The 25,139-nt window shown below is 44.4% G+C and overlaps 3 protein-coding genes, 1 long non-coding RNA gene and 1 other non-coding gene across 8 annotated transcripts; 3 read left to right on the forward strand and 2 right to left on the reverse strand.

Annotated features, from left to right (window-relative positions):
* Positions 1-76: 76 nt before the first annotated feature.
* Positions 77-1,126, reverse strand: LOC118511881 (eukaryotic translation elongation factor 1 epsilon-1). Its single transcript, XM_036055505.1, has 4 exons — positions 953-1,126; positions 680-892; positions 507-602; positions 77-428 (listed from the first exon to the last, which is right to left on the reverse strand). The coding sequence occupies exons 1-4, from the start codon at positions 1,031-1,033 to the stop codon at positions 276-278; spliced, it is 543 nt and encodes a 180-aa protein (XP_035911398.1). The 5' UTR covers positions 1,034-1,126; the 3' UTR covers positions 77-275.
* Positions 1,127-1,596: 470 nt separating this feature from the next.
* LOC118511882 (LITAF domain-containing protein-like) lies at positions 1,597-7,817 on the forward strand. 4 transcript variants are annotated; one of them, XM_036055507.1, is made up of 3 exons: positions 1,597-2,028; positions 3,222-3,496; positions 6,710-7,817. In XM_036055507.1, exons 2-3 carry the CDS (start codon positions 3,222-3,224, stop codon positions 6,813-6,815), a joined length of 381 nt encoding a protein of 126 aa, XP_035911400.1. In that variant the 5' UTR covers positions 1,597-2,028; the 3' UTR covers positions 6,816-7,817. The 4 variants fall into 4 exon arrangements, with proteins under 4 accessions (XP_035911400.1, XP_035911401.1, XP_035911402.1 ...); XM_036055508.1 differs by having other exon boundaries at positions 1,630-1,706; XM_036055509.1 differs by lacking the exon at positions 1,597-2,028 and adding an exon at positions 2,071-2,220.
* On the forward strand, positions 4,297-5,871 carry LOC118511883. Its single transcript, XR_004906187.1, has 2 exons — positions 4,297-4,810; positions 4,875-5,871. It is a non-coding gene; the product is annotated as an uncharacterized LOC118511883 (long non-coding RNA).
* A 1,876-nt stretch (positions 7,818-9,693) lies between the features above and the next one.
* On the forward strand, positions 9,694-24,835 carry LOC118509037 (ionotropic receptor 75a). The gene is made up of 9 exons (XM_036049077.1): positions 9,694-10,145; positions 12,107-12,379; positions 12,826-12,993; positions 13,066-13,217; positions 16,009-16,366; positions 17,399-17,673; positions 20,979-21,190; positions 22,177-22,472; positions 24,347-24,835. Exons 1-9 carry the CDS (start codon positions 9,763-9,765, stop codon positions 24,672-24,674), a joined length of 2,445 nt encoding a protein of 814 aa, XP_035904970.1. The 5' UTR covers positions 9,694-9,762; the 3' UTR covers positions 24,675-24,835.
* Positions 10,500-10,572, reverse strand: Trnav-cac. Its single transcript has one exon. It is a non-coding gene; the product is annotated as a tRNA-Val (tRNA).
* Positions 24,836-25,139: the final 304 nt, after the last annotated feature.

The raw sequence follows: 25,139 nt of genomic DNA on the forward strand, positions 1-25,139 counted from the left end.
TCTCATAAGAAAGAATTTATCAATGGAAAGCAACATACCCCACCTAAAGTAACATTATTATATGTAACAATGCATAAATGTGGTAAGATTCAAATAATTTATTACATAACCATGAGCGCCACTGCATCTAATTCGGACATGATAAAGGAAGTTACTGTACTTTCGTGTGCATCACACACGCTACCTGTCTACTAGGTCAATGTGGAGCAAAATGTGGAGCAGTGCCATAAACAATCGAGCTATGTCCGTTGCAAGAGATCCGCGCCAGATCTGGCTTACGTGTGAGTACCGGTAGCCCATTCCAATAGCTGTAGGGTGGAAAAGTTGAGAAGAATTTTACCTTGACGAACCTCTTCCAATTGCTGGAGATGGTGAAACCAGCGTGACACATTCAGGTAGCTTTCCTTCTCGAGTGGTTGAAGATTAGCCTGCAATGTATAGGGGAGGCTTAGTTGGGAACGTGAACATGTCAACAATACTCGGATACCTTTAGCCAAGGTACATACCATAGTTTCGTGGATCGTGTGGTAAACGACAACATCCGCCACGCTGAGAGTATCGTTTACCAAATAGGAACGGCTTTGCAGGTAAAAGTTAAGTTCCTTCGAAACAAAAAAAAATTAAAGGCATTCAGGTTAGTAAGGGGTAGCCCGCAATCCGATACGAGTAGAGCACATACCTCTAGCAGGCTCTTGGCGGTGTGTTTATCCTTATTAGATGGTGCCACGAACAGGACAGCATAATCGAGCCACTGCAGTATTTGGCATTCGGTTTCAATGTCCGCATGCGGCTGTCGAACGGAGGGCTTCTTCGATTCTCTCACCAAAGATTGTATGATTGAGGAAAATCCGGAGATGCTCGGTTCCTGGGCGGATTTGGTTCGGGTTAGAATCTGCAAAAGAAACACCGGGTTAGTCAGGGTGTCTCGCTAAGGTATCGGTCACTTGGCTACCTTTTCCGAATTGTAACCCACTTTCCCGAGTGGAACCTCCAGATAGGACGCAATACGTTTTGTATTATCAACGCTACACATGTTCAGATTTTAGAAACAGCCGTAGAGCCAGCCCGGAGAGAACAAGAAATGTTTTTTTGTTCGACAACGTTTCGATTGCAACAACCGGTGCTGTCAAACGATTTGCCAAGGGTTGGTTTGAAGGGCTTCGTAGTCTACTGTGGGATTCTGTTTTCGCGATGAACTGTGGGATTGTTACTCATTATTTAGGAAACATTCTTGTGTTTCGTTCGTGTTTCTCACATGTTTTTACTGCAATTCATCCATCAAAATGAGGTGGTCCGGTGGCCGAGCCACTAACGGTGCCGGTCTTCACACGGCTGGACCCGGGTTCAAATGCCATCAAATGTACTACGGGTACATTGGTTTTGCTCCTATCTTCGGCAGAATGCTCCTATTTTGGGTAGGTTGTGTTCCTATTTTCGGCATCGCGAATACACGATTTAAAACACTCGAAAAGGTGTAGGATTAACTAAAGAAAAATATTTTAAACTGGAAAAAGCATGTAGATTGGCCAAAAAAACCGGGATCAAGGCGCGATTTGTTTTGACACAGTCGGTCGGACATCTTCCTGCTGTCACTTTTGGTTGTCAAATCGTTCTAGATGACCCGACCTGTAGTATAAAAAGACCTTCGCTATAAATACAACCTATGAAGTCAGACGTACACAACCAGTGAAAAAGCATCGAAAAAGGTGCGTGCGACCAATCGTTTTCTTTTTTTGTGCTGGCTGCCACTGCCGTAACTCTCAAGTGTTTTCAACTAACCAACGAACGCGTTCAGACGTGTTCCCGGGTGTGTGTGTGCGCGAGATAAGTTTCGACGAAAGAGCGTTGTAGTTTTGGCCAGATCTCTGCGTACGATCTACGGCCAAATTTGCTGCATTTACATTCCGCTGGACAGTGTGAAACGGTATTGCGAAAAAAGCGACTGCATTTCGTCACATTCGGAACAACCACCGAGCGCGCGGTACCGGACTTCACCAGCTGCACTTAGGAGAAGATTTAATTATAAAGGTAGTACCGTCATTACCCTGCACAATTGTAGTGTGTCAGACAACGATCGCCCGCAATTGATTGGCCAACAATGGATGAGGGTTTGGTGTAAGCTCGCATGAAAAACGCGACACAAGTTTGTGCGTCTTGGGGCAGGCAGGCGGCAGGTGCACGGTGGCTCCTTCGCGAGGGAGGAAGGTGGGAATCAGCACGGTAAAAATTACGTCAACCAGTCAAAGTAAACTATGGCATCGAGAAGCGCCAGCATCTAGCAGGGGTTATGTTCTTGCTGTTGGTGGTGCTGATGTGTGGGCCAAGTCAAGCTCACACCTGTGCTTATTGAATAAAACAACAAGCACGCGTGCAAAGGCAAGAAAGGGTAATTATCGAACTACCACCCCCTCCCAATCGGGTGGAGGAATGGAGTACCCAAGCCACGGTACCGTTCTTGAGCGGGTTTAAAGAAGCAACAGCGTCACAAAGGCGGAGTGCTGCAAGGGAATTCGGAACAGTTTTACTGGCTGAACGTTCTATTGGCCGACGAACGGGGAAGCGAACGAAGGTTGCCTTTGCGATGGAAAGCAAACAGATGTGCGATGATGTCGATGTTGGATTTCGTTATTTCGCTTGCCATTTCACCATTAATCGTTATCTGGGGAATGTATTTCAGCGCTCTGAAAATGCTGATTGAGCTATTGAGCCGTTTTGCTCACTGTATTTCTCTTTTTATTTAAAGTTCAAGTTAAGATTATGAAAGACAATCAAAAATTAGCCGTACAAGCTTGTCGTATGTGTCGATAAAGTCGAGCCAATTCGTTCTGGCCAATATTGTTTTTTACCGGATTGTTGCACAAAGACAGTGTTTTTGGGTGGTTGGTTAGTCATCAATGTTACAAGGCGCGTGTTGGCTGAGCGTGACTTTGAAGCTATAGTGTAGCATCGAACCCATGCTTTCTTGAAGGTTGCGTGCTTACCCAGCGACAAATTAAGCAAACCTTGTGTTCGACTATGACCTCAACTCCCTTTTTTTCCTTTTTGTAAACTTTTCGTAGAGTTGTAATTTTAGTAGCAACGGAGAAGTTTTGATCATAAACTGGTCTTAAATGGATGCCTTATAAATATATTTCAATTAGCTTTAATTAGGGACGTTTGGCAAGATTCTAATTACAATGTTTCCTTTTCCAAATGGTTCTCGTAAACCCAACGCATCGCAGATGACTAAAGATGGACCACCACCGTACGGGTTCGTGGCGCCTCCAAGCGCGCCACCGAGCTATGCGCAGGCGGTGGGAGGTGTACCCCCGTCCAGCCCGTTCACGCCGCAGCAACCGGTACTGACCAGTGCACAGATTGTGACCACAGTCGTGCCGATCGGGCCACAGTCGACGCACATGGTATGTCCCAGTTGCCATTCGGAGGTCGTCACCAAGACGACCACGTCGCCGGGAATGATCGCTTACGTGTCCGGATTCCTGATCGCACTGTTCGGGTAAGTTTCTAACTGTGTGCACGCGTACTCACGTTTGCTCTTTGTCGTTTCAGAAGATTCACAGATTGTCCGATTAGGTGGAATGGAGAAGGTGATAGGAATTATTTTGAAGAAAGGCATCCGCTTACGCGAGGCATGGAGGTTTACAGGAGGTTGTAGGAAGTAATGCGAACAAATAAGGTGCAGGAACCTCATCCCGGCAGTGATAACTGCTAAAGTACTCTATTTTCGTTTCCACTACCTATTTTCATAAGATCATTTTAAGAAGCTTCTCAAGACAATAGTAAGCATGCATGCCGATCACGCCTTTCGAACGCAGACCTTCCACGTTGAAGGCTCGTGCGTGTTATAAAAAAGGAGTGGCGGTGGATTAAGCCCTACGAAGTAGAATGAAAGCGGGAGGCTCCTAATACATCGATTCTGCTGACTGGAACGAAATCACAGCAAAGCGTAGGCATTATGTGAGGCTCTTTATGGAGCTAGTGGACCTTATAAAAGATCGAAGCTCCTAAAAAGATATGCCTCGATATGGACGCTTGACCCCATGCATCTGCTTAGTTTAATCTCTTACTTTAATCCGCCCTGCATCAGGGTGGGCATATCACGGTGTGATACATTGCTGGTTAATAGAACGGCCAAAAGATACAATCTCTAGACCAAAAAGCCCGGCTACATGATGCGAGATGCCAAAAAGATTTCGCTAAAAAAAGGGGGGGGGGGGGGGGGGGGGGTGTGCGAAATCTATTCGTCAAAAAGATTTCGCCTCCTCGAGCTGAAATCTCGGAAAGATTTCGCTTCTCTCTAGCCCTCTCTGTCACTTTCCATGCGTTGCCATGGTAGTTTTCGGTTGAAGAGAGAGATAGCATGAAGTGCTCTAAACAACACGGCTTGATGAACCGAGATGATTTTGAACATTCTCAACTTTGTTCGGTTAGTTAGAAATATATGTACAGCTACTGAACAGCTTTTCGTCGGGGAACAGGAATATTGTATTCTCAGATATCATATCTTCGAAAAAATCTTTCCTAAAAACCATTGGCCTCCCATTCAAGTTTCCATTGCGCAGGCCGATTTTACTATGCTAGGGTTACACTCTTTCATCAGGTCTCCTCTTCCTTTAGATGAGTCTCCCTTTCGTCTCTTTAGATGAGTTCAGGATTATTGTTCAATGTTCAATACACGATAGGACCGAAGGCTAAATCCAACTACGTGGTATCAATAAGTTTAGTAAGCCATTAGATGACCGGCATGGCCTAGGAGGTCGATAAGCCAAGAAAAAGAAGAAGATTATGCAATGTAGTATTTTTGACAATAGTTGCTAAGCAATACGGCCAGGCCGTTCTTTATGAATTAAAAAAAAAAGTATTTTTGACAATAGTTGCTAAATTTAGCAGACAGTTGCATGTGCATGGGTATCTTAAATAATGGCTGATACTAACTGCTTGCTCTGCAGTAAGAGCAAGGGCGGCCTGGTTGTATTGCTAGTAAGAGTTCTTGACAACCAATGAAACATACTTCCATAGCGAGTGCGACGGGTAGAACAAGGCGGGTAGAGCCGAATGGATGGAGGTATGTGAGAACATAGATAGGTATGGAGGAGACTAAGGATGGCACGCCAGTCTCACCAAGAAATCGACTCACAACGAGCAGTGCTTACATCTGATTATGCCTGCTTTCCGTGGTCTGTAGCTCCTCCAATAAAAGAGCCTCAACAGAATCTGGATGAAAATTAGTCGAGGTGTGCTACAGAGCTTTAAACCACAATCGATGCGCTAGCTCACAAGTTAAACGTTCCCTGTGTCGTTCCCTGTGTAGAATACCAGGACAGAAAGGACAACCCGAAAGGTCATATCACCCATACCCCGTGGGAAACATGGTGTTGGGTTTCCGCGTATACTCAAGCTCAGATATTTGGAGCGACATGTTACTGTTCTGTACGCTGGGGACGTTTTGAGTCGTAGTTGGGTATGGATAGCCATACTATAAAGTTGCAGTTAACGAAGTGGATTCCGACGAAGGATTGACGCCGCGAAGACTGGTCGTGCCGGTTGTAGCGTTCGGATCGGACGTAAAGCTTCTTCCTGGATTCATCAGAACCAGTTTCCCCAACGCTGGACCTCCGTTAGTTGCAATTACGCTTCTTCGAAAGATGGCCTGCTTGATTAAGATAAACTTGAAGGCCTTTTTCGTGGGTGCCAGGACAAGTTCCCAACGGTTAACTCTTACGAATTGCGGGCCATGACAGTGCTCCCCGATCTGGGTTATGTGGGATTCACCGTGACACCAGGCCCGAGAAGCGGACTTGGCAACCGGTGGGACCTCACTAAACCACTCCTCGACCTGATCCGACCCCTGCCGATGCGCTGAAGTGCGAAGTACTCCATGTAGGGACGTGTGTGCGGTGCATCCTTGCTGTTTTCGTCGTCCTAGTTGTCTGTGCTGTTGCTGTCTCGCGTCTTCCTTCTGCCAGTGCTGCTCCAATCCGCTCGTCCGTTGCCGTAACTAACGGGCGGGTTTTTGCTCATATGCTCTCCTCATTCCACCGCAGTTGAATTGTTTTGAAGATCATCCGAGCGGCAGTTCGAACCGACTCCCATGTCCGGCTGATGGCACACATTTCCGCCGCTAGATTGTTCATGGTGAGGCGGGTATGGCACTGCTGTTGCATCTCCTGCCGCGCCCGAGCGAACCGTGGACAGTGAAAAATTACATGCTCAACATACTCCAAGGTGTTTTCACACGCCGGGCACTTTGGCGAGCCGTCCAGGAATGCCTTTGTCGACGAAGTAGCTCCGGAGGAATCCATGACCTGTTGATTAGGATAAAATGATGAGCTTACATAGCTTCGTACGAAATTATTAGGTTTTATTGCATATGCTTAACTCTGCGATCACTTTTATCATCTCCACTCGGTATGAGATCGTCTAAATGTTTATGATCTTTGTAAAACGGCTGGAAGATACCCCCCGTTCTCAGCACTAAGTTTTTCTTCGAGACTTCAATACAAACCAAAAGATAGATAGTTATTTATTTGAATGCTATGCATGTAACATTTAAAAATATATATATATATTGAGGCCGGTTTACATTACATCTACACCGGAGCATAATTTAATAGAATTATGCAAGATTTAAAATTTTCTATCAATATACATTACGGCTTACTGAACGTATGAATGAAGCTAATGTGCGTTTCTTTTTCGATAATTTTAGATGCTGGCTAGGATGCTGCCTAATACCGTGCTGCATTGACGAATGTATGGATGTACATCACACATGTCCCCACTGTAAAGCGTATCTGGGACGGCACAGGAGATAAGCCAGCGCGGAAGCGGAGCGTGGCGCAGTACACATCTCTGTGTACACTCTGATACATCGAGCAGTACAATTGCGAGGAGAAGGAAGAAGGAAGGAATGGAACATGGCGAAAGGGTGGAAGAAAATGTCCAATGTGTGTGTGTGTGTGTGCTTAAAGCGATTCCAAATCCAAAATATGCTTCAACAGGAGACCATCGGTGTTCTCTTGTGTTCTTGAAACTTGAGCTACTTTACTACCACTACAACCCAACTACTCCTATCTGCAACCGCGAATTGTTGCTGATTTTGCAGCGTTCATCGCCATGTAGAGCGTGAATCGATGCACCGACGACCGGTAAAGTCCCGAACGAACAAAAAAAAAACAAGAAATCTCTTAACGTGTGTCGAGTGTGCTTATAAAAGGCCAATTTTTCGATGCAAATCTCACATTCATTAGGTGCGTGCGTGTTTGTGTGTGTGTATATAATGAAAACCTTAGGATGTGGTTAACACAATTAACGAGTATCGTATGTGTACTAAACTTTACGTCACTATTAATCAATCGTTTGGTTCGGTGTTGCACTATGCACTTTAACTCCCGCCCCCCTCCTTTCTCTTTATCTTACCACACGCTCTGTATTGTTACTGAGTTTTGATTTACACGACGCATAGAGCTTCCGTTGTATATGGTTGAAGTTTTTTTTTTTTATATTTTTACTCTGTGTGTGAACGTCTGCTGTTTACCGATTCACACATGTACGCGGTACTACTATTAACACAACACCATTGTTCGGAGACAACAGTTGATTTATGCTCGCGTAGGAGGGAATGTGCCATGTGCGCGTGTTGGCCATCGTGTGTTAGGTGCGTGGATAACGTTTGACAAAACGTGCGAGCTGAAACCCTTCATGAAATCTCTGATCTGACGCTGATCTTATTCTGAATCTGACGCTAGGGGCAGCTAAATCGTGTTATAAACCGAAATGATATTAACGTAATAAATATAATCAGTGTAAAGTTTTAATCTGGTTCGTTGGTTGTTTTCTTCTTCTTTGGGCATTAGTAAGTCTGATGATAATAATATCACAACGTGGAACTGATACGTCGTCTAGCGTAATGCACAACTTGGATAAAAAAATTAGGGTGGCTATCGTAAGTGGGGGACCGCCACTTCCGCTCCAGATAAGCCTCAATATTCAAAGGACCTCGTCGTCTGAAGAATCTGAATCCGACAGGGGCCCATCTTTCAGGAGGTCTAGTAGTTGCATTGGCCTACGCGTGGTTAGACGAGCGCAGCTCTGGACCAAGTTCTCTAGCAAAGGTTTAGCGTGCTCTTGTCAGGCTGATTTGATTTATCCTGAGCGGGCCAAGAGAAAAAGGAAGATGAATATGTTTCGGGTAAGGTTTTCAGGTTGACAAAACATTACATCCACCCTTTCTCTTCTCCTACTTTGGCCCTACAACCTCGAGAGGCCTTGGTTTGCTATATCTGGCTTTATTGACTTGATGTTACACTTACCTGTATATATTATATGAGAATGTTATTGCGACGTGCTATGGATTATTCATAAAGTATTGATCAATTGTATTGGAAGGATCTTTTGGCATAAGATACAACACTCATGAAATGCTGGGAATGGATTGAATGGAAAGTTTGGTTGCGAGCATATAACCCCCTGTGTAATGTAAATTGTATAAACATGTCAATGGTCACCTAACGTGGCTAATGATTCCAATAAAAGCCCAACATTGATAGGACAATCGACTGCCAAGTAATTGCCGATTCAAACAGAACGCTCGCTTTGCACATTTGGCCAAGTTATTGTTGGACCGGCGGCAGTACATCCACGGTCATCATTCATGCAAGATGTCGAACGATTACGACTGACGGGTGATGGAATAATTTTGCACCCATTTCCGCCGGTGGCAGGTATAAATGGAACCCCCAATCGCCCGTATCATCCTTACTGCGGCTCACTGGCTGGTGTGATACTGTTGCAACGGATGCCAATCCACCAACTAACAATAATGCATCAGTGGCAGGGCAACCGTGTGATAGTGTGGGGTTTCGCATTGCTAATCCTCCCAGCGGTGGTGCCAGGGCTAGCGTACGGCCAGGATGCTGCGAGCAGTAACGATTACAGTGAAACAGTTGCTACCCTTGTGCTTCGCTTTGTACGTGACCATAAAGGCTTAAAGCAGGGCATCGTTTTCGGGTGTGATCAGAAGTTATTGCTCATTTACAAGGTTTTATCGCAATTGAGCACCGCCGGCGTACGGGTAAGGACGGTGTCTACGGACCCGAGCTCGTCACCGGGCGCGGATGAGGCTGAACGGTTTTCGAGCACTCTCCGACAGTCGCTCGAATTTCATCAATTTGTGCTGCTCGATATGGCATGCGAAAGGGCACCGGATGTCCTGACACAGGTGAGCAGGTTGTTTATCCTAATAGTAGTTCGTCGTGCAAGCGCTGTACCGATGGCTGGCGGGCCATGAACAACATGCGGTGCGGTTGGTCAAGGGAACAATACTTTCCTCCTCATCAACGTGCGTGCATGGAACAGGATCCCTGGTGCTACTCTCTGCCTCTCTATAAAACGGGGCAAAGATATTCCATGCTGGTAATAGTGTTTGTAGCTATCATCGCAACAAGGCTTAACTTCACCGGTGACTGACGTTATGGGCGAAGTTATCGTGTTGTGATAAGTGGAAGGCGCAATTGTAACTGGCAGCCCCGGATCTCATCTGCAACGAGGGGTGCGCTACTGACCGGGATCGGGATTAATATTTCTGATGGCTGTAATTGATCCATTTACGGGCGCCATATTTGTTCCACTAGGTTCCACAAGTCCTCAAACAAATTAGCGTAAAACTGCCGTTAAATGTATTCTTACCTTAATTCTGGTTCTAGCACCGATGATCCTGTTCACATATATTAACCTTTCGCCATTAATACTGTGCCTATCTGCATGCAGGCCTCGCAATATGAACTCTTCAACGCATCATTCCATTGGCTGATAATTGATAAAAGTTACAATAGCGCCCTGGATGGCAGCAAGGCGGCCGCAGGCGATGGTGTCCGCTTTTCGACTAGTACGGTCAAGAACGGTGGTGCCGTGTTGTCTGCGGGCAAAACGGTTAGCTCAGTGCAATCCTCCGCCAACGATACCGTGCCGGCGGACACTGGTACGATCGACCGTGCCCGGACAGCTACCGTCAACGAGCGAACGAATGCCAAGGGCGATGATACCTTCGAACTGCTGGCAACAATGAACGTTAGCATCAATGCAGAAATAACCGTTGCACGCCCCACGGATACCTCCTATCGGGGATTCACACTCTATGATCTCTGGTAATCATCCGTTCCCATTGTTTTGGGCACGTATCCTTCCCTTCGGTAGTGTGGCACTGGTTGAAAAGGACGCGTCTCGCCTGTCGCCATTATCGGTTCGCACCTTCTTGCTTGCTTCTTGCTCCACACTTTTGCACACAGCATCATAATCTTTCGCTTTTTCACGTGCGCTGGTGCGATTAGCCGTTATCGGTGCGTGTAAATAATGCACAGAGCAAACCAATACAAACAACAATGCTTCGGAGTGAATAGTCAACAAAAATACGATCCCCGGCTAGATGGATGACGATGAGATGGATGCAGATTAGTCAACTATGGCCGAGAGATGATGGGGTAAAACATAAAAAAGAAACGTGTTTCCGCCCGGGTTCGAACCGGGGACCTTCTGCGTGTGAAGCAGACGTGATAACCGCTACACTACGGAAACGTTGATAGGGGAGGGTGCAATGGCGCATGAAGCCAGGAACGGAGGGAGCGACCACTCGGGGCCTCGCCGGTTAGGGGTCTCGTCACGAGTCGCACCATTCCGCTCGGAACACCTTAATCCCCAACTGGATGGGAGGTAGCATGATTGGTTGCTGTTGGGTGTAGAAAAAAAAACTCTTAGTTCAATTGTTACATTCGTTTTTCCTATCACATTTCTTACTTACTAACGTTTTAGTAATGATTATTTACTTTTAATTGATGCACTAAGAAACATTATTTTTTGTTACTCAACATTCTTAATTTGTTGTTCAAATTAGTTACTATTTTATATAAATTTGACATGTTTTTCTACATTGATATCACTTTTTATCATTGTTCGAAACTTTTTTATGAGGATTTTTTTTGGAGTAAATATATTTCAATATACAGTAAACTGCCCTGCTAAATTGAAATTGTCATGTAAAAAAAGGGCTTTTTAGTGTAGTTTGTCTAAATTGTTATTAAATGTTGTTAAGCTTTAAAACCTCACTCCAGTCATTACTTTCAGTTATCAAATCTTACCTTTTAACTTTTAACTCAATAACTAACTTTTTTCTAACTCCTTTTTTTTTTCAATAACTGATTTTCAATTCATCAAGAATGGCCTTTTTACGTCTTGCTCAAACTTTTTCTATCTTTTATCAAAAATGCTTAAAAAATGTTGTTAGCGCTGCTAGTGCTAGTTCTTAGGAGAAAGCATTGACAATTACCTTTAAACGTTGAGAGAGCACTTCTTCTCAGCATGTAAGGCCAGTTCCAGTAAAAGTAGAATAACTGCCGATGAACTACCATATTTAGCTAGTTTAGATATAGGCACCTTTAGATATTTAGCTAGTTTTAGAATAGGCAATGGCTAATGCTTTGAATCGTGTGAATCATGGTCAAGGTTTTTTTAAACCTAGTTAATAATGGACCAAATAGGGTTCGCTCTGGAACGTCGATCCGAGCAATTAAGATAAAAATTTGTCTGTATTTTTCTTGTGGAATTTAACAAAAAAAATCATCTTAAATTTTCGTTCATTAATATAACCATTTTGGATTCATTTTCAAATCATTCAGATTGAATATGATAATTCATGGAGTCGCCAGCCTGTAACAGCTGTCTGCTGGCGCTATCTTTCCTATCTTTTTTTAATCAATTTTAATGGTTTTTGATATTATTTTTTTAAGTTTCTATTAGCTGCCTATTTGAAGCTTAATTCCGCGCTCAAGTTTAGGAATTAATCGATGTTAACTGAGATTGCACCAACATGTTACATGAGAGAAAAACTTATACTTCTTTCTTCTCTTTTCCTTACTTTTTATAAAAAAATCGTTTTTTATTTGCTTTCACCATCACAACGAAGAGATTATTGCACACGTTGTTCCTTGTTCTGCTGTTCCATTTTACAACCTTCGCCTCGCTTATGCATTTCGTGCGCTGTGTCACGGTAGAATAAAAATAGCCAACCCTTAGCTCATCTTTTCATAACTCCAATCGTTCGTGCTCGGTACAGGAATCCTGGCTTCATCAGTGGCGGTAAATTGAAAATAGAACCGCTGGGCAGATACACGGCCGCTCGGGGGCTGCTGATACCGCGGCGCGAAACGACCGTGGTCCGCCGACGGAACATGGACGGGCTGAAGCTGAAGATAATGACCGTGGTGACACAGAAACCGCACAGACCGTTCGAGCTGTACCTTACGACGCCACAGAACACCCATCTCGATTCCGTCCATCGCTACAACTACGGCCTGATGAGCATGCTGAAGGATTTCTACAACTTTACGTAAGTCGTTTCGTACGCCTGAGGGGGGGGGGGGGGAAGTTCGATTCATTAGGGGAGCCAGTGGTTCGGTGGAATTGTTGAGCGTTGGGCTTGGACTGCTGCTTGTGGTTTAACTTTTCACACATGATTGATGATTATTATGACGCTATGAGCCACGGCCGGGCAACGTTCGAAGGATGATGATGTTTGTCGATGCAGTGGGTTAGGTTAAGCGAGCGAGCGTACGGTGTGGCGATGTCCAGCCCTTGATAAAGTGGTGCCCGGCGCCCTTCAAGAGTCGAACCGTGTTTGACAGTTTTGCGGACTGTGGTGGCGTTTTTGTTCGCACCGGTTCGCAACTTTCCAAACCACCAGCAGGGGGTAGAGGGAGCTCGGGCGCGGGAATACTGCAAACTTCCGTACTAAAGTCATCAAACTTGTGCTTCTTCTCCCGGCTGGCTGGGCAGCTTCGTCAACCGGCGTACCAAGAGCTGGGGATATTTGCGGAACGGCAAGTTTGACGGTATGATCGGTGCGCTGTCCCGCCGTGAGGTCGATCTCGGCGGTTCACCCATGTACTTTCGCCAGGAGCGTCATCGCGTCGTCAGCTACACTACCCGCACCTTCATCGAGCGGTTAGTAGGATGTTTTTTTGGGCTAGTGTCCTCCGCTATCATTGCTTTGCTACCCTTCCGATACTGTTACAGGCCCTGCTTCATCTTTCGCCATCCGCCGCGGAACGATGCGGTAAAGAATCCGTTTTTGCTGCCGTTCGAAATAATCGTTTGGTACTTGATGGTTGCCTGCGGTGCAATCTTGGTGATGGTTTTGTGCTTCAGCTTCTTCGTGCAGGATGCAGGTAAGCAATATCGCAAAAGTGTTGAAAGAGGGAGATGGTCGTGTAAAAGAGGAACTGTCTGATAGGATCGAAAGATTCTGTTTCATCACTGAATACAAAAATAAAACAGTTGTTAGTGGCATGATTTTAAGAAATTTAAATATTGCATTATAATACACTGATACCATTTGCTATGGCCGCAATCCGAATTAATTAATTAATTATTTTATTAATCTTCTATATATCTACTAAAACTTAGTAAAGGGACCACCCGGTAGTAGAGGCGACAACGGTGCCGGTCTTGATACGGCAGGATAGGGGTTCAAATCCCATCCGTACCGTTTCCCTGTAGTGAGAACTGACTATCCCAACTAGGTGGAAGTATCGTATCATGAAGTCTAGTAAGCCAGAAACGGAATGTATGACCTAAGCGGTTGATATTCCAGGAAAGAAGAGAGAGAGCAAGAGAGAGCGAGAGAGAGAGAGAGATCTACTATAACTACTAAAACCTTAAATCAGATCATGGGCTCTTTAATTCCGCCACAAAGTTATTAAAAATACAGACAATTCTTAGTTTAGATAAGAAAGAGCAATTAACCGCTTAGTTCGAAGAAAAAACACGACCTAAATACTGGTCAAATACACAAAATTAGCTAGGTTCGTAAAGTATGCCCGTGATTCATATGTTCAAAGTATTTGGAGTTGTGGAACCTGATTATTGCAGCGCACGTAGGGCAGACTATCGAAGAGCAGCTTTTTAACATTTATTTTATATTTCGACAGATCTTTTCAATTGGAGTTGATTTGACATGATGAAAGTAAGTCCACTGTGGATGGTTAAGGTGAGCTTGCAGACTGTTCTGGCTCCTTCTTAGGAACTGGGTATTAGTTAGCACACCAAATATGGCTATGATAACGATTAGAAAAAGGTTTAAAGGATTTAAATGGAATTGAAGGTTGAGATCCTTTAACTGGTTTGTAGCATTTAAGTCCAATCACCGTCAAACAAGCTCCCTTTCTGTACGATAATTTCAATTATTCCAATCATTCTGTCCTGATTGAGTATTATCTAGTGACAACAATCCTTATTTGCTAAGCTAGTTACCACAAACTCGGTATTCAAAAGCTCGGGAGTGCCGATAAAACTGCAAGTTTCGGAAGTATTTGATATGAAAAGGTTGAAGAATGACCAGTAGCCCGACAGGTGGGTCTTCTTCTTCTTCCTTGGCACTACAACCTCGAGAGGTCTCGCGGCCTGCCATTTATGGCTTTCTGTGACTTGATTTTACCCGTAGTAAAGTAGTCAGCCTTACGTACGGGGAGAGGCGGTCTGGATGGGATTTTGAACCCGACCCTGCCCCGTGTGAAGACCGGCGCCGCTGTCGCCCCAGGTACTAGCTGTTTTTTTTTTTACATTTTGGTTCTTTATAATTAAAAACATTAACAAAATAAAACATGTGTGGATAAAGTGTGTACTGTGATAACGTTTTTAACGAAAACTTCTATATAATCAAGTTTATACTTGAATTGTTAGTTCGATAACGAACCGTTGTTGAACCGACCACGCGAAGGAGTGATCGATTCGGAGATCTCCGCGCAGATTCCTGGCCTTGTCAGAGTTGCTTGAATCAGGCGGCTAACCTTTTTTCCCGGAAAACCAGGAGAAGTTTTTAGCGGCGGACTCGCACTACACTAACTCGGCGTGGACAACGGGAATGCCGTAGCTCGATCAGACGATTAGCCTTTTTTCCTGGATAACCAGGAGAAGTATCTAACCGTGGTTCTTGCTTGGCTTGATTTCGCCTAATTCTTCCGACGGAGTGGGGAGACACCAAAGTGCGTAACCAATTTCCGGAGGGAAGGCAAAGGTGAAACTTTCCCGATTCTTATTCTTAAAAAATCCTGTCTTATATACTAAAATTCTGTGGGAAAAAGAACATGAAATAGCATTACATCGATCTCCTTTATCCTAACTCGGTATGCCGATGCGTTTGATCCCTGCCTGACGTGAGGAGGTCTGTAACGTTACAATGTCTGGCGATTGTTACCCTATCGTTTTATGACCATGGGTAATGCGCATCTGTGGTTCAAGTGCGTATGTTTATTTTCCTATTGCCTTTTGCCTGCGCGTCGTTTACTCTATTCGTCAAGTTGGTCTTTCCTTCACTGCCCTACGACCGTGCCTTGATCTTCGCGCAGGTCCTTGTTTCGTGAAACTAATCGCGCAACGATAACGTATGCGTTGGGTTCTAGCGTTAACCTTTTTCGGCCTATGTTCTTCACTTTCGTATTTTATTACATGGCCTGAGTTTATGATTACCATATGTCGAGATTTGTCCCTTTTTCGAGATATTTCCAATAACGCATCATACTCTTGTTTTCTCATGCTAGGAGGTCGCTCTGTTAGTTTAGGTTTTTCCTAAAATAATATTTGCCGGTGATAATTTTTCCTAAACAAAGATATTTAGTTATTTAAAGTTTTTCATCTAACTCTTGCATGCCTGTCAGTTTAGCTCAATTTTATTTTGTCGCGTTCACAACATGAATAATAAAAATAATATTTATTTCTAAGAATTTTGTATAAAAGGCTTCATTCTTCAAAATTCTAACTTAAACTCTGAAGTAACTCCATCCAACAATATATGTGGCGACTATAGAAAGTGGTTTCAGTTTATTATGTTGCCGTGCGGCAAACGCCTGCCGTCTGCAAGGCTTTAAACGTCTTATATCTTCTTAAACGAGGCAACAAAAAGCCTACAATGCACATTAAACTACAACCATTCATTCGACGATCTGCGCCATTTTCTTACAGTGATTGAAGGAAGCTTCACGTGCACTTCCCATACGGCACCAAAGACAACGCCGATGACAAGTGATGCAACACGCCCGCTACGGAGCAATAATGTCGCTGCCTTAGCTAACGCCCCGCACAGCACAATATTGAGCAAAGCCGGGACCGGTGCAGCAAGCCGGTCTGCGGGAAGAAACGTGTCGCCGGAAACGTGCCTGGATGGATCGCTTTTAAGCCACCGTAAGCTGTCACCGATGCGACGTACCTACTATTGGCACCGAGCCCCCCCGGCAGGCTTCCGTTACACTGACGACGATGATGATGACGATGATGTGCCAGGACGCGGAGATGCATCAGACGTGGAGGCGGGCAAACGTCGGTAAGGTGCAAAAGATGCGCTCGTTGTTATTGTTTATGTTGATGAGAGTTGTCGTACAGATTGTGGGGCAATGCAAGGAAGCGTGTTCAGCAGGAGGTGTTGTGATGGGGATTACAGCTTCAATAAATCCCATTACATGTGCCATATATGGAAAAAGGCGGATACTGGCCTGTACTCTCGAGCAATTTGAGTTCTAAAAGTTTGACCAAAAATCTGACATTTACAAATGGCATCTTGATCATTAGGCCACTATTCTGGTCATTTTGGTTTAATCAACTAAAATTGATTTCCAAATGGGTTCAAACTTTCTAAAGTTCCGCTTCTCTCGCCGGTACAATAGACATGTGGGATGCGAGGCCATCACTTAGCATCAAATTCAATACCCCAACAATTGTTGGTAGGACCTTTTTAAATAACATTACATGCATCTTGCTCTCAGCATTGATCGTACAGTGGTTTCACTAGTTTTGCTCAGATTTCCCAGAATGTCTCCCAGCTGTCCTCCCCGGTGCTTAATGTTGATCGGATGCACCAGCTTTTTCGGGCTGCATCATCATTAGTGGAATGAGATTTACCTTTTGTGTGCGAGTGCAATCGGTAGTTACGGCAGTTCCAACTTGCAGCATTGTGACCGTTTCACCCCTTTCTTTTTTGGTGAGGTTACCGATCATACACCGGAGAAGGACCCGACGTGGGAGAGGCGCCGGAATTGGTATTGCCCGTTCACCGGAAGAAAATCATTATTACAAGTAACATTTTTCATTTCAATCAGCAAATGCAAAGTTTGTCGTATCGACCCGATGCATCCTCTTAATGGTGTGCCCTATTGCCGGAGAAGAAAAACTAACGATGATCAAAATGATGCCGCTCGGTGTTGCGTTCTCCATATTGTCCTTGCCCTGGTCCTGGTCGTCTCCATTTCCTTGGAGTTCCGTGGTTTTTTTTTCTCTCGAGTCCCGATGCACACTACATGTCGAATAACAGTCAGCTTCTTTGGTTCCGGTTCCCCCGTTTTTCGGTATCTCCACACAGTTCGCCGGGTGCAGCCGGCTCATCTCGTTGGCGATGGAAAATATGCCACTGGCTATATCCGGTGGATTGTCGTCAGCTCGTTCGTTGTTGCAATGGCGGTGACGCTGCTGCTGGATCCACGGCACACAATTGCCATAACAAGACCGTCCCGGCAAACATATCGCCGACGCATCGATTCCATCCGGGAGACGGAAGCGACGGCGCCAAATGCAATTATAAAGCGGAAAAGGTATCGAAAAGCATTTTACTCTTTCTCGGAGGCGTGTGTCAACAAGGTAACTTAGCAAATGGATTTTTTTTTGCACTCTCTCGTGTGTATCTGTTTTTTTCTTGTCTGTTGTTGTTGCGTTGTTGGTTGGTGTAGGGTGCACGCGTTGTTGGAAAAGTTTATGGTTTGTTAGAGGGACTGTGGGGCTGGAAGCCATCGATGGATGGTACGGCTTTTGGGATGTGTGTACGGCAGCTTTCTGATGTTGCTCGTTGCGCCACACATTGTGCTAACTTTCGGGTGGTGGGTTTTTGTGTGAAAATCCCGCACATTGAAACTATTTCGATCTATTTGAATTTCCCGACAGTAGCAGTTTGGAACCAAGTACATGCTATGCATGCGGTGGTTTCGTCGCCGAATGGCCAAAGGTGTTGATTAGACGTAAATTGACGACATCTGTAGAGTTGGGTGATTTTTGTAATGACTTATTTTATTTATTGCTTTTGTGTAGTTGATTTTGAATTGATCTGCAACTAGAAAAATAGAAAAAATACCTTGAGCTTACTTCTTTTTAGTTGCAGGGGCAGGAAAGATTGATTTAAATTAGGACCCTAATTGCGTAGAATTGATTTCCTATAAGTCTTGGAACTGTTATCATTTAATTTCATATTTCTTATCCTTCCAATTCAGATTGTAAGTCCAAATAGACCTTTATAAGAAAATCTTTTATATGATGGAATAATATTGCTTGCTTCGTAACAATCTTCTCAACTATTCGCCATGTTTTGTACTATGCCTTGTAAATACAGACCCAATATTGTCATATTGTTATCAACTGGTTTAGAAGAAGCTATGACCAAAGGGTCGAAGTATTAAGAATTTTATATTTGTTCGTATTACAAATTATTAAGAGTCACGAGTCACAATTAGACCTTAACTGCCATTTCACTCGGGGACTCCAAAGACCTTGATCCGCCACTGTCCTGATGACTGCTTATAACTGCTTCGAGTTTTAACATCTTCTATTTTTTAGAGAAATATAAAAAAATCTAATAGCGGACAGATTTCAGTCATCCTTCATTGTTGTGTGATTGTAAAAAAGTGCAGCACGAATGTTTTTTTTTATCGCTATAAATCATGGATTCTGTTCTCCTATTGGTCAGATCTTGGATCAGATCACTAACAGAATACTCATGACAAACATATAAAAATGTTTGATCAATATCGACTACTCAAGACAATTATAATTGAAGATTTGAAGATATTGAAGATCAAAGAAGCTTTTGATCAACTTTGTGATGAATTAAACTTCTCCATTCAGAATACCTGAATAGTGATCGATAAAGCTGAGACTGTATATAACAGTTATAGCGTAGTAACCACATACGCCTCTGAGACATGGACTCTGTCCAAAACTGACGAAGCACTTTTAGTCTCGTTCGAAAGGAAGATGCTCAGAAGGATTTATGGCCCCGTATTGTGTGGAATGACTATGGAGGCCGTTACCATGAAGAGCTCTATGAGCTGTAAGGTGATCTCACCAAGCACACGTCATGAGAATTGCACCGAAGACACCCAGTCGGTAAAGTCTTTTTAAACCGTCCACATGGGTAGAGGAAGTTTGGTTCCATACTGACCTAGAATGAGATTACGTGTATGCGTCCACTAGAACTTCCGGGCTAATGGGCTGGTAGACGACGGCGCTGAACCGTGCGCGGTATATTGAATTGCAGCAGCAAGCCAAGACCGCGAAACGGTTGTAGCGCTTGATAAGTAATTAAGTAAGTATTAGTGGACCTTATCAGTCCTTTCTTTATCCAAGATCGAATGGCGGACGGACCACAAAGGCTTCAAAAGGGCCTAATATAATCGTTTATTTAAAAAAAAAAACCATGGCCAATGTGTCGATTACTTGAAGTAATACCTGTTGAGCATTTTACTTTTATTTAAAATATACTGACCAATAATCTTGTAGAATGCATTTTCTACGGAAGATTCAAGCAAATCTATCGACAATTTATTTTTAATTCAACAAGAACGGCATGGATCGATAAATTTCACAAATTATCGCTTTATCGCTTGAGGGATCAATTGATCTCAAACAGAGTGCTTTATAGAGCCTTTTCTTACGCACTACTAACATCACAGACTAACATCACAGACTAACATCATGAGTCTTTGGCCTTTCATGCTACCATTACCTTGATAGTTTGTCCTGTGGAAGTTAACGCGATCTAGACAGGATTCGATATCGGGTCCTGTAATAGTCTTGAATAAATCTTTCTTTTTGTATAAAATATGAACAGTATTCAAAGTACATTATACTTACTTCCATTAAAAAAGACAAGGCTATTATTAACTACACATCCAAACCAACATGAGCACGCTGCAACAAATGGAGTTGAAGAAGAAAAAAAGGTAACAAATAAAAGTTCAATCGCAATGATTGATTCAGCCATTATTATCGGCCGCTTTCCAACTCTTCACCGTCCCGCAGCAAACCCTTCGGTTCTCCCGCGGTTGCAGAAGTAAAGAAAATGAAGTTTTGGAAAAATAAAGATAAACTCACATTACCAACTCCTCACATGCCTTTCCCGTTGGGTATGATTTGAAAAGTTTAACCACCCAGCCCAGAACCGTTTGCCGCATCGCTTGATTCGCGGTATTGTTGCGCTGTCAGTTCGTTTTGTGTTTCGCATGTGAAGCTGAAACTGACAGCGCAACATTTCTTGACACGGCGAATATCAATCATCTGGAGCACATCCGGACGCGAACGGAAACACTTTCCCCGGAAGGCAGGGCGGCTAGGGCGGCTGGTGCAGCAAAATTGGCCCAAGTAACAGAATCGATGAGGAGATGAACGTTCGGATCGACGCTGGTTACTTGCCAACGGTTGGGACCCTTTGGGGGGAAGAATCAATTGGGAATGATTTTTATTTGTTGCTTATGTTCCAAAATTATTTGGCAAACTTTTACACACATCAATAGGATGCTTTAGCATCTACTCTTATTTAGAACTTATTTGAAGGTGGAGGGAAAAATTAGTCCCATCACTAGCACGTGCATGGTAAATGGCCGACTAACAGAGGTTGACTTACGGTAATAGCTTCGAAAAGCCTTGCACCTCTCACCACACACACACTGTCCAACGTGTACGATGCCACATTCAATAAACAACCGACGATCGGTTCGCACTGGACGCCGCGGTGTGATGATGTGACGTCTAGCGGCCGTATTGTGTGAACCCAGGCAAAAAAAAAAAGCTTGTATCAGTTTTCCCGCACCCATCACCACCTCTAATGTCACCCACCACCACCTCCGCCGCTGGTCTGAAATGCTTTTTTCTCGCATTATTTTCGTTCCATTTAACAGGATTATCCGAGATACCGCACCTATCATCCGGCAGATGTACGTCATTTTTCATCCTTCTCTTCGGCTACCTCATGTACCAGTACTACTCGGCCAGCATCGTCGGCACGCTGCTAATGGAGCAGCCGAAGAGCATAAAAACGCTGCGGAATTTGATTGACAGCCGGCTAACGCTCGGGATCGAGGATATTCCCTATTCCAGAGATTACTTTGTGGTTAGTGTTTGATTGAAATTTATGCTATCTGGGCGCCCTCCGGTGGTCTCACAAGGCCGCGCACCGATCGCCTGGGTCGAATGGTGGAGCCCGGGTGGACCTGACTGACCACCTTGGCGAAACCTTGCCTGAAGCCATCATTGTTTTTCCTTGCTTTTCAATTGCCATTTTTGCACACGCCTCAAATGAAGTCTTGGACTTAAGTGCCTTCGCCAAACCAAACCCGGGCGAACCGATTCCGGACAATATGCCCAGAATGGCAGACTGTGAGGTGGATGCAAACGAAAAAAAAAAAACGAAATGTGGTCCAAAAGACACGAAACTCCGGAGCTCCGGAGCCAGAGAGAGAGAGAGAGAGGGAGAGAGCGAGCAATTGCAAATATTTTCAGTTGCATCAACCATGCTGCCGTTCACGCTACATCGCACGCCTTTGGAATGCACGCAAGCACACAGCTCCAGCTGTGCAGTGCAAATAGATTAGGAGAGCGTGTACGCAAATAGATTAGATGGGAAGCACAAATACATCCGCCGATGCATCCATCCATCCATCCATCCGTCCACCGAAATCGCCCGGTACTGTCCGGTGTCTATATATATGTTTTTTGTTCGGTCCAGAACCTAGACTCGCTCTCGGACTCCCAAAAAACTAGTGCTAAAACAATGGCCACCGTTCTCGGCTGCAGCATTCGCCGGCATCACCTTTGTTCGCTTTTCCGTCCGAGGGACACACGGTACGCGTTGAATGTTCCGCATCGAAAGTGGTTCTCGCATTTATGGTTGTAGCGCTTTTTTATTCGCGTTTTTTTTCTGCTCCCCCAATGTCGTTCTGATACTTTCCATTTGCACTCTTTCTTCCTGCATCCTTTCCCGCGTGCCTGTATGTGTGTGTGCGTTTGGGGGGAACGGGAGTTGCTTTGTTTCGATGGAACCTCCAAAATTGTCCTTAAAAACACTCCAAACACGCACACACGCTCGTGGTGTACCAGCGCACGACGGATGCCGATTCGCTGGAACTGCACCGGACCCGAATCGAGTACTACGAGCCGAAAACGGAACGGAACGAATCCCACTTTCTATCGGCGGCCGACGGGTTGCAGCTGGTCCGCGAGGGTGGTTACGCCTTTCACGTGGCCATTTCGGCCGCCTACCGCATCATCCGGTTGACGTTCAGCGAGCGGGAAATTTGCGAACTGAGTGAAATTGATATGTTCCCCGTCTGGTCGCAGTGGATGGTGGCGATCGTGCAGAAAAACTCACCGTATCGCGATGTCATAACGTACGGGTAAGGTTTTTTTTTTTTCCCCCGGTGGGAGGGATTTTCGGGGGTTAAAAGTGCACACACACACACACACACACACACACACACACACACACACACACACTTGGGCTGCACACCTATTAGCACGCTTTAGTACAGCCATGCCGTGGGACACTGTTGGCGAGTGGGACTTGCTTTCCGCCGCGCTGGTATTCGCGCAGCAAAAGAATTGTTTTGATACGATTCTTATCATTTCCAGGGCAGTTCTGGGAAAGATTTATTAGCTCCATCTAGCGAGGAATGCTATAGTGAGCTTTTTATAAAGACATGTAGACTTTAGAAATGAAGTCAATGTCTTTTTAACTGGTGGGACATTGTATATGTACCTAAACGCGTTAATAGTTAATGATCTTGACTGCACTTAGATTGTTAATGCTCTGTTTTGCTGATCTTTCTCCATCTTAGTTTGAACATCGTTCAACAATAGAAATTTATGTCAAAGTATGGTGTAGATTTGAACACGTTTCGCCAAAGCTGACATGAAATTCCATGCCTCCGTAATATTAGTGATGGGAAAAATGATTCCCAATAGAGATTCCAAGTTTCGAATCCTAATCTTAATAGAATCTCAGAATCCAAATTCGAAGAAACTCTACCATCTCTAGTCCAATCGAATCCCAATTGAATCTCAATCGAATTCCAACCAAACCCCAATCGAATCTCAATCGAAACATTATCAAACCCAATCGATTCCTAATGAAATTCCAATCAAATTCGAACTGAATTTCAATAGATTATCAATCAAATCTCAAACGAATCGCAATCGAATTCGAATTGAATCACAATCAAATTCCAATCGGATCCCAAACAAATCCAAATCAAATCCCAATCGAATCCCAAGCAAATCTCCAACGAATCCCTATCGAGTTCTAATCGACTTCCAATCGAATCTCAATCTAGTACTAATTGAATCCCAAACGAATCTCCAATGAATTCCAATCGAGTTTTAATTGACTTTCGATCGAATTGCAATCTAATCCTTATTGAATCCAAACCGAACCCCTATCGAATACTAATCGAACCCCTAACGAATCTCAATCGAATCGAATTTGGATCGGATCGAATCGCAGTCGGATTCGAATCGGATCGGAATCGAATCCAAATCGAATGCGAATCCGTCATTTAGGAGGAAAAATAAATTCGAATCTTTCTAGGGATCGGATTTTCGAATCTCCCAACGCTACTCAACATCCCAAAGCCACAAAATGTCGTGTGAACTGTGTGATCGGGGCACTATTTCTTCTGGATCTTCTAGAATGTCGAGTTTTATGCTCGATTTCAATCATAGTTTCAATAACGCTTCACCTGACTTTCGTCATAGCGGTTGAGCGGCTGATGCAGAAAGTCATTCCTGCTGCCGGCAAACATGCGACGAGGTCGTCTATCGACAGGAGATGCTGTCGGTGGTGGTGATGGTGGTGGTTCGCCAGTGTCCTTGCCGATAGACTGTGGCCAATTGGTTTTTACTCAGTCACCACAGGCAGCAGCTATCACGATTTTGTTTTTTGCTTCCTCATTGCCCAGTGTTGTCTTCATTCGCTTTTGCACTGTGCACCTGTGCTCGAGCTGGAAATGGAAAATGCACCTTTTTTGTTGCTGTTGCTATCGCGCCGCAAAACGTTTCCGCGATGGCGTTTCATGCTTTGATGGTGAGGAGGGCGATGATGTTTGTTCTGGGTTCGTTTTGTATCGTTTTTCCTCATGTGCTCGGCATTCACCGTTTTTCTTTTTTTTTGGGTTCGCTCTCTTTCCACGCTGTATCGGGATTATCCCGGTGTCCTATGGCCTCCACCACGTTTACGTTCGGGGCCACTAAATCCGCCGGACTAAACTCACAGATTACGCCGGTTGAATGAAGCGGGATTAATGCAGCGGCAGAGACACGTTTGGCAGGAACCGAAACCGAAATGCGTTCGCCAGATTGCCCCGACCGATTTGATCGTCGGCTTGAACGCGGTAGTATCGGCGTTCGTGCTACTGTGCGGCGGCATTGTCCTGTCCGTTTGCGTGCTGTTCGCCGAAATCCTCTGCCATCGGATCGAACGTCATCGGCACGGATGTCGCCGGCGGCGGCTGGGACGGAATCGTTTTGTAATGATGACGAAGCAGCACGGCTTAGTGACAGCGGCTGGGAGGCATGGTACGGAATTGTTTTACGTTGAATGAGCCGGGTCAGAGCCGGAGTCAGATTTCATCGCCCCGTTCGCTGTGTGGTTTGTGCTTAAATTGAGGCAAGAGTGCTTCAGCAGTGTCTAGCTATTGTACCGTGTTTGGAAGTAGGGAAGAATGGTAAAAGGAAATGCTTTTCGTGTTTTAGAGTGCAGAGATGTTTGACCTTCGGAAGCTGTGTTTAGCTGAACTTTTGATTTAGCATTTAGCATGAAGTTGCATCAAACAAGTTTAAGTTATTTATCACCCTGGATGATCACATTTGTAGATTAATAGCAGGAAACAATTGTGAAAATCCTATGCAAAATGCTTTTCCTGAAATTAGTAAAAAAATGTTCACAAGCATAAGATATTGAAATAATGCATGTCTACACTATAGACTACACGAGAAGCCATAGACTACAAGAGGAAGAACACAATAAATAGCATTTTAACGTACTATATTGAAACTGTTAAGCTTAT

The sequence above is a fragment of the Anopheles stephensi genome, chromosome 3, assembly GCF_013141755.1.
Source record: "Anopheles stephensi strain Indian chromosome 3, UCI_ANSTEP_V1.0, whole genome shotgun sequence".
In the NCBI taxonomy this organism is placed as follows: Eukaryota; Metazoa; Arthropoda; class Insecta; order Diptera; family Culicidae; genus Anopheles; species Anopheles stephensi.

Excerpts from the sequence above, each read along its gene's own strand:
- LOC118511881 (XM_036055505.1), bottom strand. The coding sequence starts at position 1,033 with ATGTGTAGCGTTGATAATACAAAACGTATTGCGTCCTATCTGGAGGTT. Across the intron at positions 603-679 it reads CCGCCAAGAGCCTGCTAGAG|GAACTTAACTTTTACCTGCA; the intron begins GTATGTGCTCTA and ends TTTGTTTCGAAG. Across the intron at positions 429-506 it reads ACACGATCCACGAAACTATG|GCTAATCTTCAACCACTCGA; the intron begins GTATGTACCTTG and ends TATACATTGCAG.
- LOC118511882 (XM_036055507.1), top strand. The coding sequence starts at position 3,222 with ATGACTAAAGATGGACCACCACCGTACGGGTTCGTGGCGCCTCCAAGC. Across the intron at positions 3,497-6,709 it reads TTCCTGATCGCACTGTTCGG|ATGCTGGCTAGGATGCTGCC; the intron begins GTAAGTTTCTAA and ends CGATAATTTTAG.
- LOC118509037 (XM_036049077.1), top strand. The coding sequence starts at position 9,763 with ATGCAGGCCTCGCAATATGAACTCTTCAACGCATCATTCCATTGGCTG. Across the intron at positions 13,218-16,008 it reads CTTCTTCGTGCAGGATGCAG|TGATTGAAGGAAGCTTCACG; the intron begins GTAAGCAATATC and ends ATTTTCTTACAG. Across the intron at positions 17,674-20,978 it reads CGGAGGCGTGTGTCAACAAG|GATTATCCGAGATACCGCAC; the intron begins GTAACTTAGCAA and ends TCCATTTAACAG.